Below are 12,589 nucleotides of genomic sequence, written 5' to 3'. Positions count from 1 at the left end.
TATTTTTGTTCTGTCTCAAACCTATACCCCTAAATTATGTACAGTAAACTATCGTTTACTCAATAAAATATTAAAATTTAAGAAATAAAATTGATCACTTATCTAAATAAAATGACTGAAACTACAGACTCATGTGCCTTCAGGAGCATGAGGTATCAAGGATATGAGGCAGAGAGTGAGATCTAAACAAACTAACACACACACCTACCTAAAGACATTCAGAAACCAAAACCCACCAACCCCTTCCATGCCGGGCTCTGGGGACGCTAGCAGTTGGCCACTTTGAGACCAATACCTTAAACTTTCTCACTCAAAGGATATGTAGACAAGTCCCTGACAGCAAAGACTTAGATGCTCGGGGGACATGCGGGGAGTGGAGGAGTAGATATTAGAAGAGGAATAAATTGTGCATTGGCTTACTAAGTCTCCCCATTCAAAAGCTCCAAATGCTTGAGTTGGAGACAGGGTGCTAGAGTCTTAGGGAGGGCTTGGTTCTCTTTGTCTTCATGGAACCCATGAATGCTGGGGCACATGATCTGATTCAGAGGGCCCCAAACCTCAGGCCCCCACTTTCACAATTTTTGCCATATCACCTGGACTGACTTAGCCTTTTTCTTTAAATAGACCTTAAGGCAATTCACTTTTTTACTCAGATTTTTCCTAAACAATATCTATAAAAAAGCAAATTTTATGTGGATTATGCTTTCTTCTAATATAGTTTAAAATAAAAGAGAAAAAGCCATTAAAATTAGTAACTATCTGGGCATCAGCTAAATTACTCTCAAGCACCCCTCACCTCCACAATTTGCATGTCACATACCCACAGATGAAGAGACTAAGACAGTTTGAATGTGGTCTGGGGTATCAAGGCTCCAGTTGTAAATGAATCAGCCCATAAATCTATGACCTTGATCCCATGATTTACCCTCCCTTGTTTTCTGATTTCTCATCTATAAGTCGGAGAAATGACACCTGTCTCTCAGCAGACCTTTGGGACTTAGTGGCAGTCCCTATGAAGCACTCAGTGATGCTGTTGTGGATGCTGTTGTGAATGATGCTGTCGCAACTCAGCCTGTCCCTACTTCAGAGCAAGCCAGCACCAGGTCTGAAACAAGACAGGGTACTGTGAGAGAAACAGTGAGGAATAACCTCCCAGCCAGCAGGTGGCGCTCATAACCAATTCAATAATAAAAGATGCTTTCTAGACTCCACCCCCTGAATGGGAGCAAATGGGGAAAAAGGGCGGGGCTGGCGCTTTAGCATTAAACCCCCTAAGCCTAGGTAGTTACTAGTGCAGGTGGAGTGGGGCTGTCTGGAGAACCAGTCAGCTTACTTCATGCAGCTTCAACTTGGATTCTGGTCTCTGCTCAGCCAAGCCTATCTGAGTAGGACAAACAGCATCTGGTCATGTGAGAGCCAATTCTCATATATATTCATTCTCTCTCTCTCTCTCTCTCTCTCTCTCTCTCTCTCTCTCTCTCTCTCTCCCCCTCTTCTTTCTCCCTCTCCCTCACTCTCCCCCCCTCCTCTCTCTCTCTCTCAGCTCTCCCTTTTCTCACTCCTTATGCTGTTTCTCCCCAGAGTGTCTGTTTTTTTGTCATGCCCTGTGCTGGCATGTGTGCAGGTGAAGACCTACCAACGGGGTCAACCCCAGTCCCCCAGCTTTGTCTTGTTTCAGTTCTCCAACTGTCTTGAGGGTCACACATGCCCCATACCTCTGACCTGAGCACTAAAGTTCCCTGCTGCATCTTTGTTGCTTCCCCACCCACCCACCTTCAAGGTTAGACCACTCAGAAGGATGTGAAATCCCCGCGGATACTTTAAGAAGACCTGGGGCACATGGGCATGGGGTGATGTGTCATGTCTGCTTTTCTCTTGTAAATACTTCCTACTTTCTAGAGAGCTGATACCTTACAGAAACATACAAAACAACTACTGTCCATGGTTAACTACATTCAAGGCAACTGTGTTCGAGAACACTTGCCAATAGGATCAATAATTCAAGTTGCTGAGATCAAAGAATTCAATATGTTAGGGTTGAGAGGGACCACCCTAGAAAACACTCAGTCCAGCCAATTCTCTTGGCAAATGGATCAAACTGAGGCTTGTGACTCCCCAGGGTCACAGACATGCAGGAGTAACAAAGGGAACGAACCAGACCCCGAGGCTCCCAGGTCGGACGTCTCCCTGCTCACTGCTTTTGCAAGTCAGTTTGTTCTCTGCAGGTGAGTCAGTTAGACAACCTTATGGATGGAGTTCTAGAAGGGGAAATGGCATGTAGCTGAGGAGCTGAAGTCAGGTTTTAAAAGCTAAATGGTGGAGGTTAGGGTGCAATGAACAACTTGAGCTTGGTGTGAGACAGACCTGGATCAAAACCAGCTTGCTACTTATAAGTTGCGTATTTCTGTTCTGGAGTTGGTCAGGCTCTCTGCTTTAGTTTCTTCACCTGCAGGAAGGAGGTAACACCACTGCACAGCAGGATGACTGTGAGCATGAACAGAATGCTTGTACCTGGCCACATGAGGTGCCCAAACCCTTGTTAACTTTAAGGGATACCACTCACATTGTATGGTCCCCTAGAGTTATGCCAAGGTCCTGTTTTACTGGACATATAATTCCAGATCAAAAAAGAAGTTCAGACATGCAAATTTCCTGGACGCAATGAAAATGTTGTGCAGCAGTGGTGATTCAGGAACCACTCTTGTCATTTTCAGAGCCAGAGCTGGCATTTTCCTTGCGAGAAGGAAAGGGGAGGGAGAAGTGGAGGAAAGCAGGGCACTATATCAACGGGATAAGGGCAGGCTGGGAATCATGGCACAGGGAGAGCCTAAGGCTAATCGAAACACACTTGTATTGGGATTTCAACAGGAAGAAAGTGATTTTTAGAGGAAGGGGAAAAATAAATGCCAGTGGGTATTGGCACTCCAGGCGGTGCCGCCCTGTCTCAGTCCTGGTGCTGCTATTTTAGGGTCTCCCTCCTTGGATGGAACGTTGACTACAGAGCACGTAGCTACATTTCCTGCTGTCTGGAGTAAGGGATCCTGTGGATTTTACTCCTGACTTGGTGTCAGGACAGGGGTGCCTGTGGCATCTTCCCTCTGCTTACCACCTGCCTCTGGGAGGAGAGGCTGCCTGTCCTCTTAAAGAAGCCTCCACACTGCCCAAGCCATCTACCCCCACAGAGCCAGCATCTCACTGGGTAGAAGCAGCAGTACAAACCTGGGAAGCCCTGCCAACAAAAATAAGGGACTGGCAGCTGATTCCAAAGCCCGGTCTCCAAGAACACCTCAGGAACTCCTCAATCTTTATTTTCATTTTTTTAAAGATTTATTTATTTACGTATACAAGACCTGGGGTATAAGCCAGAGGTGCGGGGTGCGGCGGTGGGGGGTGGTGGTGAGAGGATTCACCAGAGACAGAGTGGGGAGCAGAACAGGCGAATCTACTGAAATACACTGCTGAGGGGAACAGAGGGCAAGACAGAAGAGGTCTGCTGTGCCATGTGGGTTGCTCCTAAGTCAGCAGGGGATCAAACTCCTGCTGCAGTGACTGACAATAGCTTGATAGCACTGTCTTTAAACCCTGAGCCACCAGGAAGGACCAACTCCTCAATCTTGAGCAATTCACCTTGTTAAAGTTTAGTCCCCAGCAGTATGTCTCTGATTTTTAATTGTCCGTTTTTGCTTTGTTGTGTTTTCTACTGTTATTATTTTTTTACACTGATGTCTTATTGGGTTCCCCTATATTCCTGCTACAAGTGAAACCATCCGATATTTTTCTTTTTCCTTCTGGCTTATTTCACTGAGCATAATTCCTTCTAGTTCCATCCACGTTGCTGAGAAAGGCATGAGTTTATCTTTTTGATTGCTGAATAATATTCCATTGTGTATATATGCCACATCTTCTTGATCCAGTCATCTATTTTTGGTCATTTGGGTTGTTTCCAAGTTTTACCTATTGCAAATAGTGCTGCAATAAACATAGGTGTACAGGTGTTCTTTTGAATCAGTGTTTTTGTGTCCTTTGGGTAGATCCCTAGTAGTGGGTCATATGGAATTTCTGGGTCATATGGTAGCTCCGTTTTACCAGAGACATACTGCAAGGGACGAGGAGGGAGAGGGATCAAAGGGAGGGAGGAAGGAACACAGGGGACTGAGGTGATGGTGCATGGGTGCACTGGTGAAGAAAACTCTATGGGGACTACAACTGAGGGGGTGGGGGGGAAAGCAAATATTATTTAAAAATGAACAATGATGTAAAAAATTAATATAAAAAAAATTTAGTCCCCTGAAAAAAAAAACTCAAAAAAGGTAACTCACAATCACTGCCTAACTCACAATCACTGAGTAGAAGGGAAAAAGAATAAAAAAATGATTGTTTCCTCTACAGATAAGGAAACTGAGGCACACAGAGGGCTCTACTAAGTTCACATATTGTGTCAGAAACAGGAATAACACCCTCATTTAATAAATGATTATGATTTTATCATTCATTGAATAATCAGCATATATTTGTGAATGTGGCATGCAGGGGTCAGGCATTTATGTATCTCCAGTCTCTACAGTAATCTAGCAATATCACAAAATTTAGGCTTAGAAAAGAAAGTTTGTCCAAGATCACATACCAGGTGGAGGGTAATGGAATCCAGATTGCAACCAGGGCTATAGTTCCAGAAAGCTCAGACTAGAAGCACCTCTCCTGCTCCAAGAAAACCTCACCTCTGTACCAGCATCTGGGTTTCCTCTTGACTCAATCTCAGCTCTCTGTGATTTTTATATATTCCTCATTATGTTTAACCTCAGAATTGGGGGCAGTGGTTCATTCCTGTAAGGGTGAAGACAGGAACATGTGGTAAGTCCAGGGGGCTATGGCTATGATGCCAGTTACAAGGAAGAGGTCTGAGGCTCACAGAGGGGAATGGCCTGCCCAAGTCAGCAGTTGGTCTGGAAAAGTCAGTTCCACAGACTGATCACAAAGTCTAGACTCCCCCCTGGCTCCAGACTGCCTGACAAGCCTAAAATAAATGATATTCATTCACCCCAGAGAATGGAAGGAAATATTGCAGAAAATGAGTGTATGATTCAACATTTTCAATGGTCAAGTGAAATATCCACACCAAACCAAGAGCTACTTGTATGCACCCCTATGCTGTCACTTAATGTGTGGGCTGAAAGACAGGAGGAGTCACCCCTGGATTAGATTCTAGCCAAGCTAGAGGAAGATAAGGGGTCACCTGCAGACATGGACACATGGAACAGGGCCTAGCTTGGATTGTCTCTTGGAAACAATACTGTGACAGTAAGTTCCTTGGGTTGTGTGAGACACACCTAGACCCTTGTCATAGTCTCCCCTTCGCCTCTTTAAAAACATTAATCTGGATAAAGTTGCTTTGTTACCTACACCTAGAATTCTAGCCAATATCCTGATGCTTGTCTCACCACAACATCCTCCAAGTCCTTTCCTTTCTACCTCTGTAAGTTATCACTGACCCTCCTCTTTTTTCTCTGTGTTCCCCATCCTCATCAACGCCTTTTCTCATGTCTGGATTTCTTTTTTTTTTTTTTTAGATTTATTTATTTTTATTTATTTATGCAAGCACTGGGTACAGTCAGAAGCGCAGGAGGGTGAGTGAATTCACCAGAGCCAGAGCGGGGAGCAGAGCAGGCAGAAGGACCGAAGTACACTGCTGAGGGGAGCGGGGGAGGATGAGAGAATTCACCAGAGTCAGAGGGGAGAGCAGAGCAGGCAGACTGACGAAGTACACTGCTGAGGGGAGCAGCGGGCGGCAGGAGAGGTCTGCGCACCATGAGGGACCCTCTCTCCGCAGCTGGGGATCATGAGGGACCCTCGCTCCGCAGCTGGGGATCGAACCAGCGCTGCAGAGGCTGCGGGCAGCTTCGCAACCCAGCGCTCAACCGCTGTGCCACCGGGGAGGCCCTCATGTCTGGATTTCTATAAAAGCGTCTAAATGGGCTACATCAGTCTGAATAGTTAAGAGGCTGTTCTCTTGACTACTGTCAGGACCATTTATGATGGTCTAGTAGCCCCTCTCTGAAGCTGTTCCTCTCCCCGCTTTGAGAACTCAAGTTGAATTACTTCACTCTCTAGCTTACAACAATTTTGGTGTCTCCCTCCCTATAGCCTTTCACTTAAAATCCAAACTCCCCAGCACAGCATGCAGACCTCATGTGATCGGACCATCCACTCCCCCCTCCTTCTCCCCTCCAAATGTAATCAAGCCCTGGGCTCCTGCTCTGTTGGGGTTTCCAGTAACGCACCACAGTTTTATAGTCTCTGGACTTCTACTGACACACTCCTCTCCCAGCCTTTATTCAACCCATGTCTGTTCATCCCTAGTGATTACAAATTATCAGTCCTTTCTAGTCTAACAGGGGATCAAGTTCCAACCAGGACTTCCATTCCCCACTCCCCATCTTGGAGGCTGTCCCATCATGTGTCCTTTTGACTTTGTGCTATCATCTCAACACTTCTTCCCTAGCAAAATCTGTTATTAGTTACTTGTTCCCTGGTATAGATTTAAGGCAATGCATTACCTCTCCGGGAGTGCTTGTATGGAGAGGCTCGTCACAGAGGGCAGAACTTATTAAAGTGACATTTGGCATCTGTGAAAAGGCAGGGGAGGCATGGGAAGCTCCGGAAAATACATCACATGGGCAACATTGTCTGTGTCGAGTTGCCCTGGGAGCACGGAGGGCTCTTAGAGGTAGGGGAAGGGAGAGGAAGTGGGGGGATGGAGGAGGTGGAAATTGGGAGGGAGGCAAGGAGAGGAGTTGGTGGCATGGAGAAAGCATCAGGCAGCACACAGTGGTCCTGACCTGCCCCAGAGCAGGCTTTGCTGCTTGTAGATTGTGCCAGCACGGTTATTAGGGGCTCCCCGTTGTGTGATTTGTGATGTGACTGGGTCTCTGGAGTGATGCCAGAGAACAGCCTGGAAAATTCCCTGGGAAGGCAAAGGGCCCCTGCCCACCTACCCCTTCGTAGGTTACCACATTCCTAGAGGGCAGGAAGTGCCTCTGTGAATCAGGGTGATGACCTGTCCAGCACAGGACCCCAACGCTGGAAGCCACCTCGGGCCAGGTGGTCTTCAAACAGGGAATACAGTTATGGCCTTGCCCTTTTCTCTGCTTTCTACTCGTCACCACCAGATTGTCTGATCTCTGCAAATCTGAGCATGGCATTCTCCTCACCGAACACCTTGAATGACTCTTCTTGCTTTTACTAAAACATATTGAAAGAGGGCCTCCTTGGTGGTGCAAGGGATTAAGGCGCTACCTACGAAGCTATCCGCAGCCACTGCAGCATGAGTTCGATCCCTGGCCCAGGAAGCTACCCACATGGCACAGCAGACCTCTCCGGACTTGCCCGCTGCTCCCCCCAGCAGTATTTCAGTAGATCTGCTTATTCTGTTCCCAACTCTGTCTCTAGTGAATCCTCTCACCTCCCTCCCACACCTCTGGCCTGTACCCAGTTCTTGTATGCACAAATAAATAAATCTTAAAAAAAAATATATTGCGAGAAAGCTCCTGTGTACCCCACCCAGGATTACACATTTATAATTTTTATAGAGTGAGCTCCTAAAGGCAAAGTTCTTACCTTCATTTTTGTGTGTTCAGCAACTGCCTGGCTTTCAGTATGCATTCAATAAATGAACTTAACTGAATTAAATTTGGGAGAAGTTGTAGAAGATCAAAGGCAAAGTAAGAAGTCGAGAAAACAGCAGAGCAGAGTGAACAGGGGAAAATGACCTCGTCAGCAGTGCTTTCCAGCCTTTGATGGCAGCTCCCTGGCAGGCTTCCCACCCCGCAGCAAGCCAGGGAAGGGAGCTGGCAGAATGATGGTGCTCCTGGGATTTGGCCCCTGCTCTTTGATTCCGCTGCTATGGGGCAGGTGCATGTGCTAAACTACACACCAAGGAGCAGTCCCTTCTAGTTGCCCAGCCCCACCTGGCAAATGAAGACTGGGCTTTCAACAGACATTTCAAAGCAAAGCCAAGAGGTTCCCAGGTCAACGGCAAAACAGATGCTCTTGCCAGAAGCAAAGTTATCTGGGGAGGCCTGGGAGCTGCAGGAGCTGAAGGGTCTCCAGGCCCCCAGCAACCTGGGGGCTGGCCCAAAATGGTGAAGGTTCTGGGTCTTAGGTGGCTCAAGAGCTTTCTGAGACCCCGTTCTCTGAACATTCCCACAGTGATTGTGTCCTTCTTTAAACCTGTTTCTTCATTTGTAAAAAGGGAGGGTACTACCTACCTCCAGGGTTTCATAAACATCAAATAATAACTAGATCAGATGAGTTTCAGAACAGAGAAGCCATCATACACAGAGTCACAGCATCTCAGGGACTCCATCTGTTCAACAGGGAGACCAGGGTTTATTTCACACCAACAAGCTGGGCACCCAGAGAACTGGAGTCTGTAGTGGCAGCAAGAAGGATACAAGGAGTTTATGGTATGTCAACCCTGGTGCTCTAAAGCCAAGCCAAGCTCCTGTCAGGGTTTTCAGATCAGATTATCAGACTGGCTAATGAGAGGAATGTATCTTGATTTCTAAAAGATTGGTGACAAAAGTCCCTCAAGAAATGCCTGTAGGCATGATGAAGTCTTGGGACTCATGAGGCACCACCACCTCTGACTGAATAATCAACACTCTACAAGTGTCAACAGCAAAAAGAAAAGACTTTTCCTGGGATGGCTGTAGAGCTCTAGTACCAACACTATTGAATGAAGGTGACTTTTTAAAATTAATGATTTAAATCAAGACAGAAACTATGGTTATTAAATTTTGAAATTACCCTAACTGAGACAAGAGGAAAAAAAAAAACACAAGATTTCAGCAGGATGAAAACAGTCAGTGGGAAAAAATGTTGAAGCTGTATTTATGTTAAAAAAAAAAAAAGTAGCTGGAAAGCCCAGGATGGAGGAAACTAGCACAAAACTCATGTATAAAGGGAAAAAAAACTGCATTTGAAAAAATAAATCAATGTGAATCATAGGTGCAATGTAACCGCCAAAAAGCTAAGGCAATCTTGGGCTGCATTAATAAAATAACAGTGTCCAGAAAAAGAGAAGAAATGGTTTCAATATGCTCTAACGTCTACTCAAACCAGAATCTTTCTAGAGAAAAAAGAACCAGAATAATGGAAGTTCTGGGAAGCCACTTGGTCCAAGAAACAGGTGAATAAAATGGAGGGAAAAAGGTGACAAAGTGGGCATAATTAGCTCAAGAAGGAAGAGATATAGAAGTGACTTATTCTCTACATTTACACAGAAGAAAAAAACCTCTTGTGGGAAAGAGCTCAGACATATTTTGTGTGCAGGACCATAGGGCGAAACTCCAAAGGGAAACTTAAAAAGTAGACTTTAATAGGACATGTATTTATAATGTAGTAAATACAAATGTTGATTTATATTGCTGTAGAGACCTGAAACCTACAGACTATTATAAACCAATGTTATTTCAATAAAAGAGTTTTCAAAATTAAAAAAAAGGACATGTATTTAGGTTCAATAGGAGAAAGAACTCATAGTCACAAGAAGGTTGTCACAACTCCAGACACCTTGACCACAGCCAAAGACAGGAAGAGGGAAAGCAGTGGCATTAGAAAGCCCTTCTCTCTTATTTGTTTCTTTTATTAGGAAGCAAAATATCTTCTCTAGGAACTCTGCAGATTTTTTTCTATTGGGTAGAACTGAATCATTAGCTATAAGAGAGATTGGAAAAGTGAATGTCTATCAAAAGAGTATGGCAAAAGGATAACTAGGACTGGCTCAAAACAACTAAGATTAGGCAAAAGCCAAAACCTTAAAAATAATAGGATGGAAAATGGGTGACATCACTGAGTGGCTAGACTAAATCAAACAGTCAACCTTCAGTTCTCTTAGAATGGAAGAAAAATAAATTTATGTTTGATCATGCCATTGATGACCTCCTGTTAATTATAGTCAAAAGAATAGTAATGGGTACAAAGATGAACTCTATGAAGATGCTTGAGATCACATTCACAGGATTATTTGTAGTTCCCATGCAATCAAGTTTATTGAGCATCTGCTTTGTTCCAGGCACTAGCTATACTCTGGGAATGTAATGATGAGCAAAACCAGACTAAAGCCCTGCCCTCGTGAAGCTTACAGTCTAGTGGGGAAGCCAGGACTGCTGAAAACTCATCATGAAGTATTAAAGTGTAATTCCCATAATTCTGTGAAGAAGAGGTACATATAACAGAGGAATTGTTTGTGGGGAAGTTTTCCCTGAGAAATGAGTACCTGTCAGATCTGAATATATGCATGTTTAGGCTGGTGTTCTTGCCCAGGATGACTTTTCACCCTTGCCTACATCTTGATTTTGCTGCCTTGTTGAAACGGTCCCACCATCCCAGCATCTCCAGCATCTACCATAAAATCCTGACTCCTCAACTGGAAGCAACCTATCAATCCTGTAAGCCCCACTTAACCTTACAATCCCAGTACTTGTTCTGCTTACCTCTTCCCTACCATTCCCCTTCTTGAAGACATGGGCAATCTCATCTTATCAAAGATCTAGCAACCTAGCTTGTTACCTTGCACTTAGCCAACATTCAACACTTGCTTCAGTTGAATCTTAAGACTTCATTTTATAGATGTTTACTCTCACCTAACCTAATTTCAGAAAAGATTTGATAGTTTACTCTGTATGTGTTTGTGTGTGTGTGTGTGTGTGTGTGTGTGTGTGTGTTCGGAAGCTTGATTCCCACAAGCCCGTAGTTATTCAGCAGCTTGATTTTTTGTCCATAATCTGGGATTTAAAAAAAAAACCTATTAAACCACTTATAATAGTTGTTTTTATACTTCTGTTAAGTATGATCATTTATGAGCTGAAGTCTCCTTAGTCTATTACTTAAATTATTACAACTCATACCTTAGCACTGAGGCAAGGTGTTTGACTTTCTCCAGGAAGCATAATAACACCCTTCACATCTTTGGGGGAGTCTTGCTGTGTTCAGACTTCTAGGGTATGTGTTGTCCCGAAGGTACAGTGCCTTTCCTTAAATTCACACATTCTTAATCGTGGCAGTAAGTTTATGAAAGGAACTCTAATTAAGGGACACTGTGACATAATCACATCTAGTGATAGAAACCCTGAGACTGATCCCAACCAACGAAGTAGGAGCGAGTCCCCTTTGATAATCATTTGACTCTGGGGCAGTTAGCTTCCTCCACGGGGACACGCAAAGATGACAGCCTCTCTCTCCTTGCTTAGTATTTTCCGAACCCAGGACACACTCCGACAGGAAGTTCAGGAGTCAGCCTCTGGGTGGAGGTATTACCAGGCTCCAAAGCTGCGGCCAGCAAGCAAACTACCAATGGCGCTAAGTTCAAAGCTGCCAGAGCTCCTGCCCAGAGCCGAGTCCGGGAATAGAACCGCCCAAGCGCAGGGGCTCCTAGTCTCCCCAAGTGCAATAAAGGGAGGGTGCCCAGGGTGCAAACTGGCTCACGCTTGGGGAGACGTTCCGTGCTTGCCTCTCCACTCAGAGGAAACCCCCTCGTGCGCGTAACAATGCGCAAGGAGCATCCCCAAACTCCAGTGATCCCATGCTCGAGGGAACTTGGCTCCCGTCCACACTGGCTGCGAGATGGCAGAAGAGGGGCGCGCATCCGACGTCACCCCCGGCGGATCCGGGGGCGGGGTCGGGCCGGCGCCCCTCTGCCGGAGCCAGAGCGCACTCCTCGGTCCTCCTACCCCGCGCCGTCACTGGCTGCATCCCCGCGGCCCCGGCACAATAGAGGCTCCGCCCTCCCTCCGCGCCAGCGCTCCGCCGCGCCCACGCGCTGAAGCCTCCGTCCGCCGCCACTGCCACTGGCCCTGTCCTGCGCCCGGTGCCCAGTGGCCGTGCGCCCCGAGGCTCCTCGCCTCCGGTCCCGCGCCCCGAGGGTCCCGCGTCCCCGTCTGCCGCGCGCGCCGCGCCTGGAGTAGGTGCGCTCCAAAACTCTCAGCCCCAAGCCCGTGTCGGTGCCGGTGCTTGCAGAGGCTCCCCGCCGCCTGCCCGGCGCGCACTGGCTATATTTGCGGGGACCCCTGCCTTCCACCTGAGCCCCCTTCAGCGGACAGCGCGCCGGGGTAGTGCGTGCCACCTCCATCTTCCCCGCGCCCTGCTCTTCGCAGGAGCTGCACAATCGCCCTCGTCGGGAAGGAGATGACCAGGGTCTCTGGGGTGCTGCCTTCTGCCCCGCTCAGCCGCGCCTGGCTTTAAGAGGCGCTCTCAGAGTCACTCTCGGGCTCCAACCCAGACGCCCATTTGCCTCAGTTTTTGCCCAAACCCAACCCCAGCCGTTCTTCTTGTCGCGTCCTCATGGCCAAGCCTCTGCTGCTGGTTCTTTGCATCACCCTGGTCGTGGCTCCGGACTGGGGGTCCAGCATTCAACCCACCGAAACCAGCGCGCCTCCAGATGTGCAGACGGCGGCGCCCACGGAGGACGACTTTCTGCAAAACGAGGCGGACAACCAAGAGAATGTTCTGTCGCAGGTAGGAGTCCAGTACCCACCCCTCTTGCCTTGGGTGGTGACAGGAGCCAGAAGATGGTCCTTCTAGAAGAGCCTGG

At 46.9% G+C, this 12,589-nt stretch overlaps 1 protein-coding gene across 3 annotated transcripts in view; it reads left to right on the top strand.

Annotated features, from left to right (window-relative positions):
- Positions 1–12,339: 12,339 nt before the first annotated feature.
- OLFML2B (olfactomedin like 2B) overlaps positions 12,340–12,589 on the top strand; it is a gene marked incomplete at both ends in the record, with an annotated part of 34,366 nt that continues 34,116 nt past the window's right edge. For all 3 annotated transcript variants that reach the window (XM_084250357.1, XM_084250356.1, XM_084250355.1), the window contains one exon: positions 12,340–12,513. In XM_084250357.1, coding sequence (XP_084106483.1) covers positions 12,340–12,513 — 174 coding nt within the window. The remainder of the gene's footprint in view (positions 12,514–12,589) is intronic.

This window comes from Talpa europaea (assembly GCF_964194135.1).
Source record: "Talpa europaea genome assembly, chromosome: 12".
Classification (NCBI taxonomy): Eukaryota; Metazoa; Chordata; class Mammalia; order Eulipotyphla; family Talpidae; genus Talpa; species Talpa europaea.
The sequence above is the reverse complement of the archived record's forward strand: the minus strand, read 5'-3'. Positions and strand labels throughout refer to the sequence as shown.